The sequence below is a fragment of the Cyprinus carpio genome, chromosome A1 (genome assembly GCF_018340385.1).
Source record: "Cyprinus carpio isolate SPL01 chromosome A1, ASM1834038v1, whole genome shotgun sequence".
NCBI classification, from domain to species: domain Eukaryota; kingdom Metazoa; phylum Chordata; class Actinopteri; order Cypriniformes; family Cyprinidae; genus Cyprinus; species Cyprinus carpio.
Genome location: NC_056572.1, coordinates 29,672,399 through 29,694,016, shown reverse-complemented (window position 1 = coordinate 29,694,016; position 21,618 = coordinate 29,672,399). Strand labels below are relative to the sequence as shown.

Below are 21,618 nucleotides of genomic sequence, written 5' to 3'. Positions count from 1 at the left end.
AGGTTAATACACAACAGAGATGATTTATAAATAGCTGTAGTATTTCCTTACTGAAAACAAAAACATTCAATCCAAACCAAATCTATTTTTCAAGTTTAACTTGGCCATTTCAAAATAAAAACAACCCCTACCATCAAAAACAAAAAAATAAATAAAACATCAACCTGACCAGCTTTGTATGTTCTGAATTCATTCTGAATTTATTGATGCAAAGTCGTCACAAAATAATGAGGATTCCTATTGACATTATCCAAACCCCACTTTTTGAAAGGTGATGTAAATTCAACACTGTAAATGAGATGTCATTACAATAATAAAAATTGTGATAAAAACTATAATTATTTTGCTATGCAAAAATCTTGTTGCTATACAAAATATAATTTCATATTTTCCGTTAACTTTAAGGTGAAAAATAAACAACCTGCCTTATAGAAGCTTTAAAATGACACTGAAGGTATAAAAAATACTATTACAAAAAGGTTTGCGGTAATTTACACTACAGGTACAAATCATAGACTCTTTTATTATCCCATTCAAATCAAAAAAGACTATCAAATAACAGAAGAGAACACAATTGAATACGTCAATAATTATTATAATAAACTAAACAAATTAAGCTTTCATGACTGACTGAAAGCTGAAATCTGGGCAAAAGTTCATCGCTCCTTCTGAATTACTTGTCAGACCTCTTTAGTGGCCACTTTCATCTTCTCCATAGTTTCCTATGAGGGGGAAAACAGTTCAAAAGTCACACATTTTATTTGCTTTAGGTCCATGAAGACCCAGCCAAACAAAACAGACATCAGGAAGAAAAAGTTCGGCATGGTATGTTCACAAAAATGCACATCCCATCATTCTTAATCAGTAGTGCCCAGGACATGATGTTATTTGTCAATACTCAATAGCCAGGTTTCAAACATTACATTCAGTCCCAACCTGATGTTTATTGAGTTCGGCCACTCGCCGAGTCCACTCCTCCTCTGTCATCTCCTGATCATTTCCTTCCATTTTCTCAAGCTCATGTAACTTATTTAAACCTGTAGAGAGAGAGAGAGAGAGAGAGGAGGGAAGTCAGACCACATTCCACAGAAAAAAATCTCATCTCATCCAGCTTTGCTGTCCAAATCCCAGCCTCAACCCCAGCTGCAGAAAAAACAACAGCAATATCCCAGGTTTTAGCTCACCATCACATATAACAGCAGTGCAGACCCAGTTCCCGCAGGCACAAACACAGCGGTTACATTCCATCTGAGTCTCAGCACCATCCTCGTATGTCTCGTCTTCTAAGGCACACTCTAAAAACATTTAACAGCACTCAATACACACACATCTTGCAGGCTATTTGTTCATACATAGGTCTGTTGATGTATCATACTAGAAAGTGGATTGAGTGGTTGTAGATCTTACTCCTCTCTGGAGGGTTGAATCCAGGCCTGAGGCAGTTGAGGAACTCATCAAAGCTCAGTTTCCAGTCAGCATTCTCATCAGACAGCTCAATGAGGGCATCCACACACAGACTCCTGCAGAACAAACAGTCAACACTGCTTTTAATATTTTATTGCATTTTTCAGGGTAATATTATAGCATTCTGTTAACATTCTGTAATTCTGTCAAAATAACTTTCATGGACAATAACATCCAAGACTGCTACTAATGGAAGAAGGCATTGCTTTTTAAAAGAACATTTTCAGCACTGCTTCAGTTTTACACAATGACTCTTTGTTTCCCTCTCTGTGGTTCTCAAGCTGGTAAAGTACATACAGCACACTGCCTTTCAAAAATTGAGATCGATAAGACTTTTAAATATTTTTGAAAACAGTATTTTATGCTCACCATAATTATTAGAAAATACAGTGAAAACAGTAATGTTGTGAAATATTATTACAATTTAAAATGACAGTTTTCTATTTTAAATACAATGTAAATTATTCCTGAGTTTTCGGAGTTTTTCATCATTACTCCAGTCCAGTGTCACATGATCCTTCACAAAGCATTCTAATATGCTGATTTACCGGTCAAGAAATATTTCTATTATTTCTGTAAATGCTGAAAGGAGTTGTGCTGCTTAATATTTTCACAGAAACTGTCATACTTTGATTCTTTGATAAATACAAAGTTCAAAATAGCAGAATTTATCTGAAATGAAAACCTTTTCTAACATTATAAATGTCTTTACTGTCACTTTTGATCAATTTTATGCATCCTCGCTAAATAAAAATATACATTTCACCAAAAAAGAAGCAAGTTTGCAATCAGATAGCATGTATGCTTTGCTTTCTAGCCACTAACTGGGATTTAATCATTCACTCCAATTCATTTTCCTCTCTGTTAAGTGTTCTACATTCAATCCTAATTCAATTCAAATTCCAAAGCATTACACTGCCTATGAAATATCTCACAGAGAGATCTTACAAAGTAAAATGTGTTACAGATTGGACAGTAATGGACTATGTACTGAATTATTGTGTAAAACAGCCAAGGAATTCAGAATTTCTATTACAGTCTGCAAACTTTATTACATATGCATTGGCCATTGAACACCCTCATATATCAGTATCAGCTTTGACCTTTCAAAGAACTCATATCGGTCGGACAACCACTGGAACAGTTACAGTAGTAAATCTCTTTAGGTCTTTATCAGATTTTTACTAAATTATGGATATTGTGCCCAATTTTATTGAACAAAATAAAATGCAATCTAAATGCTGAATGCACAAAGTTAAAACAAGCTGTATTTGATACCAGCATCTTGTTTTGTCTTGTTTTATTGTAAGCATTCTGAAAGACTTGCTTTGCGCTTCGGTCAGAAGACAGCGAGGTCATAATCATTATGTTTTATAGACTAGCCCAGAGATATATCAGTTATCAGAGAGATTTTTTCAGAATCTTCCAATAGAAATTATCAAAAGAGGCTTTAAAGAAGAACTGATAGTGTCAAGTATAAAGACAGTGTTCAGGTTAATAAACCTCACAAATGCAAACTGTCTTTAAACTGTCTCTATCTATAAATGACACACTTTCATCAGTTCTTTCATCTGATTTGTGCAGGTCAAATGATAAAAATAACATAAAAAAACATGATTGTGTGTCATATACTGAGATGAAGACGAACCAACAAGGGCAAGAAGACATTATTAATATGATAGAGTATGCAAATATGACACCTGTTATGAACGTCATATCTGAATGCATTTTTAAAAATGCATTGTTAAACCAAACTAAAATGAAGGTGCACTTTTCCACTGTAAAAGCAATTTACCTCAAATTAAATATGTGCTGCCTATGTGAAACTTTGCATTAGTGTACACTTCAAAAGATTTTTTATTTATGTGTTTATATATATATATATATATATATATATATATATATATATATATATATATATATATATATATATATACACATACATTTTAAAATATATTAAAATATACATTTTAAAAAATATTAAAATAGAAAACAGTTATTTTGAATTTCAATTAAATTTCACAGATTAATAATTGTTTTTGTTGACTTTTTTGATCAAATAAATGCAGTCATGTTGAGCAAAAGAGACTTTCAAAAACATTAAAAAATCTTACCAATCCCAAACCTTTTAAAGTTATACCTGAGTAGGCGGTTGTTCTCCTCCTCAGCATAAGGAGACGTAACATTTATTGCAGTCTCATTATGCTGAATGAACTTCAAGAATTCTGTTGAATCCAGCTGAGCATCTCCGTTATCATAGTTCTGTTGAAACACAACAGCATAAGTGACGCACAGGCAAATCTAAAGGCATATGCATTGGTGGTTTACAGGGACTCTAGTCTCCATAGGCGTAATGGTTTTTATGCTGTACAAACTGTATTTTCTATCACCCTACACTAACCCTAAACTACACCTAAACCTACCCCTCACAGGAAACTTTGTGCATTTTTAGATTTTCAAAAAAAACACCATTTAGTATGTTTTTAAACCTTTTGAATTGCATGAACACAGGTAGTGTTCTCATAAACCACCTTCATAGTGAAATACCTGTGTTATACCCATGTCATTGTACAAATCTGTGTCCTCATAAACCACCCAAACCAGTACACACACACACACAAACCTGGAAGTATTTGAGTAGGACATCTGAGAAATTGGATCCTTTAGAAAACCAGCCGTCAGGCTCTACCTCAGACTGCAGCCATTCAATCACATGCCTCCTCAACTCATTACGGTCCGTAAGGTAGCAAACAACTAAATAATAAAAAATAAAAAAACATGTTACAACATATTTACCAGCATCTTGGCCCAGTCAGACCCCCTTAGAATAGATAATGATTGAAAAAATATGAAACAAAATGAAAAAAAAATACATAATAATTTGTTGATCTGCTTGTAATAAGTTTAAATCCTATTTCACATATTTAATTCCATCCAAACAAAATTGCTCAGTAAATAAACTTGAGTACTGGATGTAATATAGTAGTTTCTAACAATTAAAAAGGTATAATTACATATATTTAATACAATGTTTAATGTTCAGATCTCAATCTAACAGAGAAGTGCGTTTACTCACTTGGGCTGTTGGTGATTTTTTCCATTTTTTTCTCTAAATGAGAAGAGACAGAAACCAGGTCTGTGAGTTTCATCAACAACTGAAAACAGGAGCTGCTTTTTCTACAAAGTTCTTTTAATATCTTGCATATTTATGTATTCAAATGTGGCAAATTGTGATGACATTTCTGAGAGGAAATGGTTGCAATGATCCTTCCTAATAGCAACTATGGTGGTGGTCATGCTATTTAGATATTAGGTATTAAAGAAAACACTACAAACCTGTAAAATGGAGCACATACACACTTACCTTCACAATGTCCATCATGGGCGACCTGCACTTTGAGTCCGCTGAGACAGGCGTCACGATGCAGGTCACAGTGATTACGGTACGTCTTCCCATTACTGCCACAAACTGGATGCTTATGGGGTATGCATTGCTGATCAACACACACACACACAAAGTCATTGAAATAAGTGTACATTCATGACATACATGTCGTTTATGTATATCATATAACAGGTTATAAAAGCATGGGGAAAAGAGCTCCATGCAAATAATACTATTCCAGCTAACCATGCGAGTGTTGGATAGCAAAAAAAATAATTCAATTATTTATTTTGGAACAATTTCACCTGTCACTTCAATATAACTCAAACTAATAGACTACAATATTTGATACAGTTTTTGTTTCAGGGTGGTAAATTACGGTTATGCTGTTTATATATTTACGTGTATTTTTTCCCGACATGTGATGATGTTATGTATTGTTGCAGTTCAATATTTAGGTAGGTTACTTGTTGGGTCACCACTTGATGATCAAAAATTAAAACCTAGTCTGTTTATAAAACAGTGAGTAAGGAGTAAATGTGGGTTTTCACCATAGATTGTATAAGGTTTTTCCCACATTGGGAAACAGTGTTGCCAAGTCACTGGTTTGAGCTACTTTTAAACACGACTCACCTCGATACACAGACAGGTCGGTTCTCCTTTGTCTGTCACAGCACATTCTCTCCCAGCTCCACAGAACACATTGGCGCAAACTTTACTTTTACTCCTCACCTCCTGCACGAAACACAGACAAAAACAGAGAAATATGAGTAGGCCTACAATATTTTCATACCAAACAACAGCGTTTCCAGGATCTTTTCGACATGACAGTGTGTACTTTGGCTCCAACTAGTGGTGAAGGAGGGAAACACTTCAGAGATGATAGCAGTTATAATACAGGTTTCTGCTGAAAGACCTACCGTATAGTATTAGTACTCTTTAGTACTAAGTTTTAAAAGTAATACTTCACCTAATCCAAATACTAAACCCCAAACACTAGTTAATCTTTTTTTTTTTTATCGGTGAAACATGCATATTTTAGATGCAACCACAAGATGGCAGACTATACTTAATATCTTAGGAACACTGTTTCAAGTCTAAAAAAAATCCAGAAGCAGATTTTTTTATCTTTTAATAAATGACAATCAAGTTGCTGTTTTCTTTATTTGGTAACATCCAAATATCAAATGATCCAATTACACAGGCCCACAGTCATACAAAAATGAACTTTATGTATTCTTGTCCACCATGTTTTCACCTAAATAAACAGATCTCTCTCATTCACTTTCTTCAGACATGTGCTGGCCTTTTGGTGTGCTGTCTGATTGGTGCAGAATGAAGTGAAAGCCGCTCTGCCACGGCTCCAGATGGGACCCAGACCTGTTGACCTTTGCCGTCTAATAAAGAGAGTGAATTACAAAGAGTCTGACCATGACAATACACCAACACACGCTGTCACTCACTGAAAAACACAAACATAAAAGCAGCACCACACGACTGCAAGACAGATGGTAAACCTCACCCACACAAACCAGCTGCAACATCTGTGTATCCGTATGAGCTCTGAACCTTATACAGAAAAAACTTTTATTTTTAAGCAACAGACCTTTTTGAGCTACCTCTTTGCAGTCTCTCACCTCTGTTTGTTATTTAATTGATTTCATAAGTGCAACCAAAAAAAGACCAAAATAGAACACTGGTAATATAATCTATCTATCTATCTATCTATCTATCTATCTATCTATCTATCTATCTATCTATCTATCTATCTATCTATCTATCTATCTATCTATCTATTTTCCAGTGGTTAGCCTGTGTGTGTGTGTGTGTGTGTGTGTGTGTGTGTGTGTGTGTGTGTGTGTGTGTGTGTGTGTGTGTGTGTGTGTGTGTGTGTGTGTGTGTGTGTGTGTGTGTAAAAGTGTTTACCAGTTATGACTCAGAGTGCTGAAGAATATGTACACAAAGAAAAGTGAAAAGCAAGCAGACCTGGTCCATTTATTTAATCTGTTAATGGACCCAAAAACCTTTTTCAAATGTTTCCACACAAGGTACTTTTCAGTTGAAATTGTATATAAGTTTCTTGACCAGGTCTGATTTAAGATATTGCAACATTGTTGCATGGTTATTCTAAAATATGGAAAGAAGCATATTCAATTAGTCTGCTTTATTCATATGAGCATCATAACCGGATGAACACGATAACACTGGCACAACTAGAAATATGAAGCAGTACAACAGTTTTCAACAATGATAATAAGAAGAAATGTTTCATGAGCAGCAAAATAGCATATTAGAATGATTTCTGAAGGATCATGTGACGCTGAAGACTGGAGTAATGATGCTGGGAATTCAGATTAGCATCACAGGAATACATTACATTTTAATATATAGTCAAATAGAAAAACTAAATCACAATTTGTCACAATTATTACTGATTTTATTGTATTTTAACCAAATAAATGTAGCCTTGGTGAGAATAAGAAACGTCTTTTCCAGTGCACTTATGAATGAGGAAATGAAACCTATAGTTCAACATATTAATATTAAATATAACATTAAAGAGAGAGACCGAGCAGGTTTGGAGACAGCCTAAAGACAGAGGAATTCACACACTAACAGCTACTGCCCAGAGGAGTTTACCACAGATTCAACAGAGCATTAACACCAATAAGCTGAGATGAGCGAAAAAAAACCTTTCACACACATATAACTCCTGACAGGCTGTATAAAGCACACACACACTGAGCACTGACCTAAAACCAGAGGGCAGACAGCACATTTCTCACATTCCAGAGTGTGTCAGCTGAGATCGTTTGACGGCGATCAGAGCAGACAGACTCTGTAAGACGACACCACATCATTAGTGAACAGAAGTCAGAATAAAATCACTATAGTGGTCCTACCCATGAAAAACAAAACAAAAACATTGATATGATAGACTAACTGCATTGCCTGTTCTCATTCTGGTTTTTATTTTGATGCAGTCTTAGATACACCAGCCCTTCACTCACGTGGAACACACATTTTGCATTCATTAACACCCATAACGGAACCACAGAGGAAGCACTTCTCTAAACAAGACATTTTTTTTTGGTTTATACATATTAAACAGATTTGCTTGCTATGCCTCTGCTTTGCAAAACTACAATAATGTTTCATTGCAACACCCTTCAGTAAGTGCTAAAAAACAGTGTTTGTTCCTGTGTAAGCGTTGCAGCATAATCTGCAGCATTTGTCAGGAACGTGCTCAAAAACACAGCCAGCTCTGAAAACAATAAAAAATTGCCTTTTGTTAAAAAGTGATTTACTCCATTCCCAGTCCCAAAACACATTTTTGAAAACTTGAGTTGTACTATTACATCGTTCAGACTTAATCTCAGGGCTTCAGTATCAATATATCCATATTTCTATCCTTGCAAACTTCCATGCTTATTGATTATACTACTCAGTTTTACTAGAGGAGTCTTATTTTCTAGTTACGCTGTGCACTGAACTCACAGGTCTGTGGTCAATGTGTGAAGAGTACTATTCCTGTGTAATTCCTGTGTGATGACTCATTTCCAAATCAACATTGAAAATCTAACAAAGTTTTCTTTATTTTTTCATTTTGAAAAAATGTCATGTACGTTTATAATACTTTGGCATTACAGAAAACTAGTTAACGCTGCTGTGTGAGTGTTTCTAACAAAGTCATAAAACCCTTTTGTGGATTTATTCTTCCGCTGGAGCAAATGGCAATTCAGAAATTATATTTGTTGTAGTTTCTGTGACAACTATGACGACTTACACTTCTAAGAACCTTGGAAATGTAAGATTGGATCCATAAGTGGGCTTCTAGGGACCAGAATGTCTTGTCTTACAACAAACAACTCAAAAAACCCACTTGCCATCCAAATAACAACACTTTAGCAACTGCTCACCACATCCTTTTCTCTTGTGAAAGAAGAAAGAAGCTTAACTGATAACAGGAGCTTCATTGTGTGAGACCTGTTGTTTGGTTCCAAATAAAAAGGCATGAGATGGTTTGTCCTGATAATGTGCTGGTCATTAAAAGACTAGCACATCTGCCGTGTCTAACTATGTGTCTAGCACCTGAACACTGCACAAGACTAGCGAGTGATCACATGCCACACACAAGACAGAACGGCTGTGTTTGTGCATCTGTGTGAAGTGTACTGTTAGTGTTAAAATGCCCTTATTCCATCCGTGTGGTAATGTCTGCTGTTGTTTGGCTTTCCATTACTCCACGTACCAATTACTTTGCTGTTACCCGCCAAGACAAACAACAGCTGTTCATTCTTCTGCTAAAGCCCAGATGGCTAGCCCACATCAATCGTCTACAATGCTGAGGTTACACTCCCTAAAAATGGTGCTACATGGCTTCTGAAGTTACATTAAGTTGAAACTATCAAAGTGAGAACACAATCCGTAGAAAAACAGAAAAGGTTCCAGTAATTTTTGGCTAGAACAGTGTCCATTAAGTTTACGAACATTTCCTTTAGTCATAAAACATAATGCAATGCATAAATCAAAATATCTGCAAAACATAAAATTAATTCATATTAACGCACTACATTGGGCCCTAATTTGGGCACTTCATTTTCTTTCTTTTTTTCTTTTTTTTTTAGTTTTGTGCATTAAAAAAATCACTTAAATGACATGAATACAACAAAGTAGCTCTCAAGAGATAGTAGCCCTTTAATAAAATGTAAATGAACTAGAAAAAACTAGTTTATTAACAAAAATCATTAAAAATTATATTTGATTTGAATGTTAATCAGAAATAATGTCTTAATATCACAAGTGCCAAATAAATGAAATTCTCTGATGTTTGCATTCCTAGAATTATGGCTGTAATTATTTGCAGTTATTCAAATTGACAATATGCAACAGAAAATATACAGAAGTGTTCTGATGCCTTTTCCTCTATTAGAAAACTTTATCCAAAGAATTCGGAAAGCTTTCTGTCTTACCTTTGCATAACAGCAGACAGCGGAGAGGACAATGAATAGAGAAAGAGTTCTAATAATCTGCAGAAAGATATAAGTACAAAAGAAAAGATATAAACATAAATACGCAAAAATATAAGTACAAAAATATCCGACTTATCAGTGCGCATATAAGGTCTGTCTCGTAAAGCATGTTGACTTACCATCATCAGGAGATGAGAGGAGAAAGAAGAGATGAGAGGAGCTGCTGCACGGACAGAGTGAGAACTAAAGGACAACATTACAGAGTTCTGGAGAGATCCAGTGATTCACCCTCCCCCACACCCCCACCTCCAAACACACACACACACACAAACACACACACACACACACATGAACAAACAAATTCTAAATTGTACAGACTAACCCCACTCCAAAACCAAATAAATGGGGACATTCCATAGACTTGTATTGTTTTTACATACATACATACATAGAGTAATAAATACTATAAACTGACATTAATCTACATGCACCCTAAAGGTTGTAGTAGGTTTGTCAGATCTAGTTCACTTCTGGGTATAAGTTTGTCCCAAAAAATAGGTACACAGAGACAGGCTATTCTATAAAACTTTATTGGCATGATTTATATGGATTACAATTTCCAGAAATCCCAACCCCTTTAAATTATTATAAAACAGGTTAAATTATAAGTATAATGAATGGAATAAAACAGGATTTGCATATACATGTGAGTAACTTTGTCTTACATTAAAAGTTATAAACAAACATCAATATACTGCATGATGCAAGGTCGCATTTAAAAGCCTGGATTCGAAGTAGGATTATATTATAAAAATGTAACTTTTCAGTAGGTCTAATAATGTTGGAAGAAATTTATTGCACATAAAGTACTTCAGTCTGTCAAGTATTTATAGGAATAGTTCAACCAAAAATGTGAAAATGCTGTCATCATTTACTCAACCCAATGTTGTTCTAAACTTGTATGGGAGAAGAAGAAAAAACAAGGCCTAAAGGTTAGGAATGACACAAGAATTTTCATTTTTGGGGTGAACTAACCCTTTAATATTTGTTGTTTATGAAGCTCACCTCATTAGTGATTAAGTTGCAACAGCGCCCTCTTATGGATTATCATGATCAATGAAAACAAATGGTGTTTGCACTTATAACACATACATTTCTTATTACTAAAACAAGAACAAAGCTCTCTCTCTCTCTCTCTCTTTAAAGAGCAGTCCAGTAGTTTACAATGTGTACTGTACTGTACAATCTGAATTGCTTGGATTCCTCTGTGGTGAGTGATCCCTAATCCACTCATAGTACACTGAGTTTACCCTCTCTTTGTAACTTTTATGTTTTTCTCGTTTCTTCATCTTCTCAGAGGCCTGAAAATAAAGACAGCGCTAAAATGACCCTTGGCATAAATGGATACTAAAAATAGGTTTGAGGTTTGACAGCAAAACTGAAAAAAGTCTGAGTTCTCAAATTTCCTACCTCATTTAAATAAACATCTGCATCCGTGACCTTTCAGAAACAAACAATAACCAATGATTAAAAAATAATCAATCTGACATCTTCTCTGTCTATATATCGTTGCACTGCTGTCCAATGCATTTGCTACAGTGATAATATAGTATGAAAATATTTTACCTCATCTTCCGGAGTTTTCAGTTGTGATTTTTGACTGTGAAATTGAAGCAGGAACCCTTTTTAATTTTGTAATATTGAAATCTGTCGTATTGAAATGTTACGTGTAGTTAATTAAACTACATTTATCTAAATAAAGATACATAGGAAGATATGACTTACTTTTTGTTCTGTGGGATTTTAAATAAAAACAAGCAGATACTGAATACCAATAAAAAAATAAGACACCACATGATGGACAACACGGCCATTATTGAAAAGGATGTTAAAGGTGTGGAAGGTCGAGAAACAGCTGAGAAAAAAAATAAATAATGTTTAGACATTGTGTCTATTTTTTTTTTTTTTTTTTTTTTTATGGCGCTCATAACATCACTGAAGATTTTTGAGTTCAGAATTAATTTATTCATTTAATAAATGTCTGTCTTGTCTCAGTTTAGTTCAGAATTTTATATATATATATATATAATTCTGAACTAAACTGAGACAAGACAAGACAGACATTTATATATAAGTCTCAGCTCACCCTCAGACTGATTGGAAGTCATTTTTATCCATTCATCTGCTGAATTCAAAATGACATCCTACAAAATAGCATGAGATTAGTGAAAATAATTCTGCACTAATGTTTTCCTCTTATAAAGACTAGGCTAAAAATCTTCTCTGTGGTGTAAATCGTTGAAGACAGACATTAAACTCACCCTCTGATCTCTGCTGCTTGGTAAAGTCTTGCAATAGTTGTTAATGCAGTATGTGAGTGAAGTCTGCATGTCATGTTGCACTGTGGTTGGCTATTTTCACATTTCCTATCAGCCGCCTCTCACAGGAAATGCTCTTCAAAATTTCACACCCTTTCAGAATTTTAATTCAAAAAATGTTCTAATAAAAAAAAAAGACTAGACAAAAATCCAGTGAGCGTCTTAAATTTATTAAGCATCAATGGCATCTTTACCCATTTAAATCTTTTTTGCAGATGCATGTCTTTTCGAACTAAAGTAATTCACCAAATGACCACAAGAGAGCAGTAATGTGTTCTGAGCCTCAGCTTAAAGGGATAGTTCACCCAAAAATGAAAATTCTATCATCATTTACTCACCCTCATGTCGTTCCAAACCTGTATGAGTTGCTTTCTTATGTTGAACATAAAAGAAGATATCTTGTAGATTGCTGAAGATTCTTTTAGTGTGGTAGTAGCATGTAGTTTGGATGTTTTAAATAACTTGTTCCTTTTTTTGGCAAAAACTTACACCTTAGCAATCTGTAACATTACAATTAGAATGAAAATTTATATATAATTATAATAATTATCTAAAAAAAAAGCTAATTAATGTTTAACCTATAATAATCATATATATAATTTATGTATATGTAATTATGTAATTTGTGTATAATTTTATTAATCGATTGCATATGCATAATGTATATTCCACAATTTGGTACTGTATGTCTTTTAGAGTTAGATGTATGTGTTTGAGGGAGATCTGTATATGTCAACTTGTTTGTGTCGGAAAGAATGTTTTTTCATACTGTGTGTGATATTAATAAATACTCTCAGACAGTCTTGTTGACCACACATGACCTTTTATTGGCTATATCCACAGGTTTCAACTGACAATCATTTCTGTATAGGTGCAGTAAAGGACTACAAGTTAGTAAAAACAAGTTAGAAATGATGACAGAAGGCCTTAAACAGTTACTTCTCAGTACAATTTGCCATTAAAACTCACAGTGAAGAACCAATTATTTACTCTCATCACCCCAAAATCTGATGTGTGCTTTTATGATTCGGCCAACAGGCTGATCGCTGTCTGCTCTATGTCTGTGACCACAGCAAAATGTATAAGTATTCCTCTTCTGCAAACTCTGTGGTAACGTGTGTCACAGTGGCTGTTTCATTTTGCATTTCACAGATCATGAAAGCAAGCTTCTCTATAACGTAATCTCATGCTCTTATCTTAACGGCCCTCAGTGTTTTATTGTTGTTTCCACTAACAGGTTCTCAGAATAGACACCATGAAGAACTGTTTATCAGAAAAACAGAACAGAGGAGTTAAACCCTTTATTAACTGCTGTTAAGCATCTGCTTTGAGGCTTTGTGAACAGACAATGCCATCCTTCACATTAGTACAGTAACTAGGGGGGCAAAATAATGACCATTCCTCTGCTTGCATGGGTTTTTTTTTTTTTACATTTGACCTACTTGATGATCTTGGTGCCATTTATGTCTGGGTATAATATTGCATCAAGCAGATTTTGCCATTAAATAATATTATCCACAGACAGAAAATTAGCCTTTCAATTCTTGTTTCATTCAATTCTTTAGGTTCTGGGAAAGTTTGTCTTTACTTTACTTCAGCAACTTGAAATAAAACAATTTTACATTCAGTCCAAACTAATATGAAACTGTTTACAGGGTGTTTGACATTCCAGTTATCATAAACCCTCATTTGACATGAAATGAATCGTTTTTATACATTTCAGTAAATTATGTGTTATTATGAATTTGGTAGAACTGTGAAAAGTGTTACAAACAAAGGGACAATTTAGTTGGTCAGAAGTAATAATAAAATAAACAATCGAAAACTTATACTCATACACCACTGATTATTTCAGACTAAATTTTAAGGCATAGTTTAACATGTAAGACATGTCTCTGCTAAAAATGAGTCAATAAAGAGGCGAAATCCTTCTGCCCTTTAAAATATTTTGAATTAGCCTTTTTAATGAAATGTCATAGAAGACCAAAGTATTAAAATGTTGTTTCCAACAACATCAAGGATGTCAGTCTGTCTGTGGTGACATGTCATGTAACGTTGTTTTATTGTCTCTTGCTGAACAATACTTTGTGCTGATTGGGCGTGATCTTTATCATCATCATCATGGCTGTATGCGCAGAGAGACTAGAAAGAATGTGGCCTACAATCTTTTCTATGGCTAATGTAATTATTATACACTAACCTACGGTTTATGAAATCAAGAGACTCTTAATGTAAGTCAGTGAGACCAGAAACAAGGTATTATGTTTAAAGTAAATCAGCGGTGGTCATTTCTTTTAATAAATACTTTATATTTTGCTACTATGCCATGATGAACGACTATCAGCAACAACTATCAGCATTTGTTTCACCTCCCACATACACATATCCATTACAGTACCATTCACATACAAATCAATAATCTTGATTGAGTATTTATCATCATATATGGTTGAACTTATTGAGGTGAAAAGGATGATGCCCTGACAGTTTTCTTATCAGAATAATAACTAAATATCACGTACAACAATCAGCTAATGGCTAATCCAAAAATGTAAACATCAGAATCCCACCTTCGAGTAAAATTCTGGATAGAACGTTATTTAAAAAAAAAAAAAAAAAAAAAAAAAAAAAAAAAAAAAACAGCACATATTTTTCTAAATCCCTCCTCCCTACATAGATCTAGCTGCTGCAGATCTCTAACTTTGGTTTGTTAACTGTTTGATAAAAACAGTACAAAAAATACTGCTGCATAAAAAAGAAGAAGAAGAAGAAAAAAAAAAGAATCAAGCTCTCAAGTTTCCATATGAAAATTGCACAGCATTATTTTGTTAAATCGGTTTCTTCCTCAAAATAAAGAGCTGGTATTAATAGTGTCGCAACAGTTACTGAAAAGGCACCACTTTCTTTCTCTCTCTCTTATTTTTACTTTCGACACTTTCCCCAAAACTACAAATTACACTGCTGCACTTCTAATCCAGTTCTTTATTATTTATACCGTCAAGTCATCTGACCTTGCCCGACTGCTGGCCTTGCTCAGGCTGCTGAGCGGTCGCGTGTCTTCTATCGTCTCGCTGGCTTCCACATCTGCTTCGATGGCCAACTCGTCCTCATCTTCATCCCTGCGTACAACTCCCGCTGCTGCACTCAGTCCTATCACGGTCGTCTGGGCGTAGGAGGGCAGCGTTTCATCATACACCTTAGACACGTCTTTATTAGGTGTGGTCGTCTCATTTGTTTTCTCCTCAAATGGCTTGTACGGAGCCGGCAGCCGCCCAGCCTCCATTCCCCCTACCTCAGTCAGGGGGAAGAAGTGCGACGTGGCTTTGTCCTCCTCCAGCAACTTATAGCCTTTGGCTTTCTGGATGGAAGAGGACGCTATGGAAGGCAAGGCCTTCTCGGCCGCCCCTGGTCCCTCAACTTGCGGCCGCACGGGTTTACGGAACACAAAGTGGATCTTTTTCAGGCCCAAATGGCTGATTTCCACAAAGTTGAGGAAAAGTGAGACGCAGGCAACAGCTAACATGAAGATGATGAACACTGTTTTCTCGGTAGGTCTTGAGACAAAGCAGTCAACCGTGTTTGGGCACGGCCAACGGCTGCACTTGTAGAGCGGCAGGATTCGGAAGCCGTACAAGTAGTACTGGCCCACCACAAAGCCTATCTCAAAGAGAGTCTTGAAGATAATATGGCAGATATAAGTCCTCAAGAGAGTGCCCTCTAGACGGAACTTCTTGCTGCCCTTTGTGCTCGTCTCCTTGGCCGTACGGACGCTTCCCTGATCGGGTGCAATCGGCAGCCTCTCCTCGTTCAACTCTTGCTGCCTGTTAAGCTCAGCCTCCTCCCGCTCCTTGCGCTTCTCCTCCATGTGTACATGGTGGACAGCGTGGCCCACGTACACCAAAGATGGTGTGGAAACAAAGATGATCTGGAGCACCCACAGGCGAATGTGCGAGATGGGGAAGGCCTCGTCGTAGCAAACGTTCTCACAACCCGGCTGCTGCGTGTTGCACACGTAATCCGATTGCTCGTCGCCCCACACAAACTCTGCAGCCGTGCCCAAGATGAGGATTCGGAAGATGAAGAGGACCGTGAGCCACACCCTACCGATTACCGTCGAATGCTCATTTACTTCCTCGAGGATGTTTCCCAAAAAACTCCAGTCACCCATGGTTGACTGTCAGCACTGCGGAGCAAACAAAAGATATGTTTAAAAAGCGGGCAGAGATGTGAAAAGTTTTTTTGTATTGAAAATTTAGGAATAAACTCGATGTAGATAGTCCCAAGCAATGTTGGACGGGTGAACAGTAAACTGTATTTTTTTTAGTGATAGAATTAATGAATCACATTTGCAGCTTTAGTTCTATCAGATAACCATCTAGAGTTAGAAAGATATCCAATCCAAGCAATCACATTTTTTATTTTTTCACCCTGTCTAAAAAGTCTTGAAACTCTCAAATTTCACATCCGACTATAAATAAAAAAGACCCAAAAAATCTCTACAACTAAATCAAATGCATAGGTCCATGCCAAAGGTACTCTATACAGAACAAACAGCAATAAAGGTAAAGTGTATAAAATGGGCAACTTGCCACAGTAAGAGCTCCAGAGTATTTGTGTTCCCCTTCCCTTGGCACACTGTGGTGTGAAGTGAACTTTTTGCTCTCTGGTTCCCACCTATGGCCTCCAATCCTTGTCGCCCGAGTGAGCAGAAGTGAATGAATCCAGTCTGATGGTTGGTTTTTAGTTTGCTGCAATATTTAAGCTGGGAGCCAGACAGCCTTTATTCAGAGGGCGATGCATGCAGTGACGCGTAGTACAATAGGATTCACAAACACAAAAACGGGAACATATGTGACACTGGCTTTGGGAAAAGGGCAATTTTAAAAGTGTAAACTTGACATGGCGCATGATTCTGAGCATACAAGACCTATTTAGATTCACTTCACTGTCACTTAAGTTTGAATTAGCAGCATCATTATTAATCAGCTATTATAAAATCTGGTTACATTTCTCAGAAACATTGGCTATTTGACTCACAGGAAGTGGTAAGGTGGGCTTTATGCATAATTTTTTTCACATGTCGATTTTTATAGACATAAGGCTAATGCTATGCCACACCCATCAGAGAAAGTGGTCACATCATAATGATACATCTGTTCTTTTTTTTTTTTTTTTTTGAAGGATAGCTTCACTTTTTTAAACATAAATCCCAATCAAGAAAATATTTAACCATGCTTATTTTGTTATTTTATCATAAATGGATTATAACGCTGTGTAATCAAACTCAGTCATGGCAAGAGTCTTGATTTTTCTTCATGTGACAATAATGCATCAGGATATTGCTATAAAACTCCATGCTATCATGAAACCAATGTACACTGAAACCAGTTTTATTTTTCTCATACATTACAATACTAGTCATGAAAAGGAAAATAAAAAATGTAAACATTTAAATTTACAAATAAAATACAACATCAAATTTTACACGTTTTTATAGCAACATAAAGCCAAAAGAGTCAAGTCTAATTAGTCAAAACCACAACCAATAATCCCTCTCTGGACAATACTTTAGCCTGTGTGGACCACTTTTCATCCAACTGGAATGTGCTTTGGAAATGACATCATGGACTAAGTGCTGCCATTGGTTGATACTGAAGAATGATGTTCAGTGGGTGGTTATGTGAGTTTTTGGTGGGTGGAGGCAGTGCATTTGCATATCTTCTTTATATTAAACACTAGTAACACCTCTGGAATGTATCACAAGTCAGTGTTAAAACATTTTATAACAACTATAGACTAAGACGAACTATGATGTACCCAATAACACTGTTGCATTTACTATAGATAGAATGAAATATAAGAGCAGGAAGAGCACAAAAAAACACCCCACTACCATCATAACAAAAAAAAAATAAAAAAATAACCGCAACTCAAGTCAAGAAAACAAAAAAAACAATACTCTGTGTGCGTATAACAGGGGTGTTCAAATTTGTTTCCAAACTTTGTTTTTGCTGATTTTAGAGCGGGTTCAGGCACTTTTCAGACTGGGAGACTAGTTGGTCAACCATGCAGACCAGCTTAAACCAGCTAAAACTTAAGATGGTCTTAAGCAGGGGTGTCGAAACCTGTCCTGGAGGGCCACTGTCCAGCAGAGTTTAGCTCCAACACTAATTAAACTCACCTGAACCAGCAAAACAAGGTCATAAGACTAACTACTGTAGATATTTCCAGGCAAATGTATTGGAGCTGGTTGGAGCTAAAATCTGCAGGAATTTGACCCATCTGTAGTAGGATTGGACATCCCTGCTTAAGACCATCCTAAGTCTTAGCTAGTTTATGTTGGTCCATATGGTTGGCCAAGCTAGTCTCCCAGTCTGATAAGTGCCCAAAACCCCTCTAAAACCAGCAGGCTTGTTTTAGGCATCTACTGACGTTTTCTGCAACCAATATAGCCTGACAATAAATCAACTATATATTCTATCCTAACCTAGTAGTCTTACATGGATTTTTAAGTATCTCAACACCATCTGCATTAGAGTATGCTAAAAGTTGGAGCAAATAGTCCTCATGTTAGCTTGACCCTGAAGCCTTCATTTAAAGGTGCTACTTGTTGATATTGCCAGCACTGGCAGCCTAAGCCAGCAGCAGAGTGGTGAATGGGTGTTGGGATTTCAAACAAAGGCATGATGTCATGATGAAGTCCGCTGTGTCCATTAAACGTGCGCACTGAGGCATGATCCCAGATTGTGCAAATGAAGCAGGCCCCAGGCTATGGCTAAGCATAGGACCATCCCTCAAACAAAGTTATCTTACACCGATCTGCCTACATGCTGTTGCGCCACGTTTCCTGCTCCTGAGGAACGATTTAGCTGACAGCCATAAATCTACATAGGATACAGTGAAAGGCTAACACTAGCATACAGGTAGCATTAGCTATTAGCAGGGGAAAAGGGTAGGGGTGACACATCCGATGTGCTCTCACTCTCAATACACAAAAATGGAGTTGTCGTATAACTAAGGCAATTTTAGTGAAACATTGTAGCTTTACTTGGAATAACTGGGACTTAATCTCACTTGGGGTTTGTGAGCTACTAAATAAATGATAGCATTTGCAAGGACAGTATTGTATTTATATCAAAGAACCCTTGCTGAAACTCTGATCAAAGGTGATTTATACTTGCTAGGGTTGGTCTAGCTGGTGGACTTACATAGCCAAATGGTTTACATGATGGTTGGCTGATGATGGGAGTTTTTGCTAGTTAAGTTAGTTTATAATCCTGTTGGGAAAACTAGTACACTAGCATCCCATTCTGGAGACTATCATCCAAAACTGAACAATGTCCGGTCTTTCCGGAAGATCTATTAAGTATTCTTACTGATTTTATATACCACAAGGGGCCACTTGATGTCTTTGTGAGCAATACTAACAGAATGTACCACACTCTCTCTTTAATCTGTAAAAAGTAGATTTACTCTCTAAATATTGCTCCAGACTCACACAGAACTCCTGCATGGTTTGACAGTAGTGCCCATCCTCTTGTTCGTCCGTGGTAATCCCCATTAATCACTATTCTAGTGCCAGCCATTTGATGGATGCAATGTGGGTCTCTCTCTTCTCTGTTCTTTGTGCATGCCAGAGATACCAGCTACAATAAGGAGGATTTACCTGATTCAGTTCACTTCCATTCCACGTGGGAGACTAAAGAGTGAATGAAGCCTTACTGCAGACTTACAGTGCAAAGAGACTGTGAATGAGATTATTAAACTATCCTTAACATTTCCCTGTATGCCACTTTTTAGAGTAGCACAACCACTTTGAATACAATGGAGAACACTCTTGACTAACATCTTAACTACTGGGTTTGGCTGACCCTTTGTTGTAATTAACAGACTTTCAGCTTCCACTGGAAATCTAATCTTACACCTTTGATGGGACACTGTCCAGTCTTTCTTGGATTCTGGATTTTGCCTTTTTAACAAAGGGCTATACACCCATTAGTGTGGCTAAATGATTTCCTCCTAGAGCCGGAATGACCCGAAAAAAAAAAAAAAAAAAAAAATGTCCACATACATAGCATTAGGGTTTAAAATAGTTAATTTCCTGGAAGCATGGTGACAAACAACTATCTAACCACACCCTGACCAAGAGTCCCAGCTTTCCATGGCATTTAATGCATCACCTACACTACTGAATTGGCAGGAGAAAGGGTGGAGAAAAGGTGATCAATTGTTCTCAAAACTTAAACCTCAAAAATCAAATCAATTGTGATCAAAACTCAAAGGAAATGGATATGAGACTTCCGGTGTATGTACATGTTGGTTTGGGTACAGCAAGAGGAAAGAAAGGCCCATGGCAATACAATAGAAAGACGGAAGGCAGAGTGGTCACAAGCCACTAGAAGACTGGAGTCCAGTGGCCCTGAAAAGGAGGTTTAAAAAGGGGGAAATTCATCTTGACAATCGATCATAATCATAAACTAAAACCACTCAGTGTTCATTGAGTTCAGAGTTTACCAGTTAATGATTTACCTAGTTAAATGGATACTCCAGCACAAAATGAAAATTTTGTCATTAATCACTTACCCCCCATGTCGTTCCAAACCCTTTGTTCATCTTCGGAACACAATTTAATATATTTTGGATTGTGACTGTCCCATAGACTGCCAAGTAAAATACACTGTCAAGGTCCAGAAAAGTATGAAAAGCATAGTCAGAATAGTCCATCTGACATCAGTGGTTCAACCGTAAAGTTATGAAGCGACGACAATACATTCTGTACGCGAATAAAACAAAAATAATGACTTTATTCAACAATTTGTCTCCTTTGTGTCACTCCACATCAGCGTAGCAGCATTTTGGCGAATCTGAGCTGTACGCAGGCAGTGTATGCTCTTCTGTGTCAGCCACAAGAATATGTTTTCTATGTATATTTATGCTTTGATTTGAAAGAAAACAGTGCATCAGTGCAGCACGGCTGACACAGAAGAGCGTAACCTGCTTGCGTACTGCTCAGATTCTCCAAAATGGTGCTACGCTGATGTGGAGTGACACAGAGGAGACAAATTGTTGAATAAAGTCATTTTTTATTCATTCACATACAAAAATTATTGTCGTTGCTTCATAACGTTACAGTTTTAGATTGCACCATAGGGTGAATAAAACTATTCGGATGTGAAATTTGTCTAAATACTCTTTGTGGTCACTGTGAATAACTATTATATAACAACTTTTTTTCAACCATGCAGCCTAAAGACAAAAAAATTCCCTCTGAATGTCGGTATCAGCATAGCCATTGTGATAAATAGGAATTTCGGTAAAGTTTTTGCTGAGTGTGGAAAGCTGCCATCTTTTCTCCATTGTTTCCAAAGGGTGAATGTGAAAAACTTTGACACCAAGAGATTGGTCCGTTTTTTTTTTT

The 21,618-nt window shown here is 36.4% G+C and overlaps 2 protein-coding genes across 2 annotated transcripts; both read right to left on the bottom strand.

Moving 5' to 3' along the window:
• Nucleotides 1–177: 177 nt before the first annotated feature.
• Nucleotides 178–10,092, bottom strand: LOC109047210 (follistatin-related protein 1-like). Its single transcript, XM_019064942.2, has 11 exons — nucleotides 10,002–10,092; nucleotides 9,823–9,879; nucleotides 5,483–5,584; nucleotides 4,829–4,958; nucleotides 4,541–4,573; nucleotides 4,088–4,218; nucleotides 3,605–3,726; nucleotides 1,408–1,520; nucleotides 1,185–1,295; nucleotides 937–1,037; nucleotides 178–722 (listed from the first exon to the last, which is right to left on the bottom strand). The coding sequence occupies exons 1-11, from the start codon at nucleotides 10,077–10,079 to the stop codon at nucleotides 681–683; spliced, it is 1,020 nt and encodes a 339-aa protein (XP_018920487.1). The 5' UTR covers nucleotides 10,080–10,092; the 3' UTR covers nucleotides 178–680.
• A 4,722-nt stretch (nucleotides 10,093–14,814) lies between these two features.
• On the bottom strand, nucleotides 14,815–17,578 carry LOC109076623 (gap junction alpha-8 protein-like). Its single transcript, XM_042761454.1, has 2 exons — nucleotides 16,790–17,578; nucleotides 14,815–16,383 (listed from the first exon to the last, which is right to left on the bottom strand). The coding sequence occupies exon 2, from the start codon at nucleotides 16,366–16,368 to the stop codon at nucleotides 15,190–15,192; it is 1,179 nt and encodes a 392-aa protein (XP_042617388.1). The 5' UTR covers nucleotides 16,369–16,383; nucleotides 16,790–17,578; the 3' UTR covers nucleotides 14,815–15,189.
• Between the last annotated feature and the right edge of the window lie 4,040 nt (nucleotides 17,579–21,618).

Bases quoted from the DNA above. Each gene is read 5' to 3' on its own strand.
- LOC109076623 (XM_042761454.1), bottom strand. From the start codon at position 16,368: ATGGGTGACTGGAGTTTTTTGGGAAACATCCTCGAGGAAGTAAATGAG.
- LOC109047210 (XM_019064942.2), bottom strand. From the start codon at position 10,079: ATGTTGTCCTTTAGTTCTCACTCTGTCCGTGCAGCAGCTCCTCTCATC. The intron at 4,959-5,482 runs GTGAGTCGTGTT...TGTGTTGATCAG, and splicing joins CGACCTGTCTGTGTATCGAG to CAATGCATACCCCATAAGCA. The intron at 1,296-1,407 runs GTAAGATCTACA...AAATGTTTTTAG, and splicing joins ATTCAACCCTCCAGAGAGGA to AGTGTGCCTTAGAAGACGAG.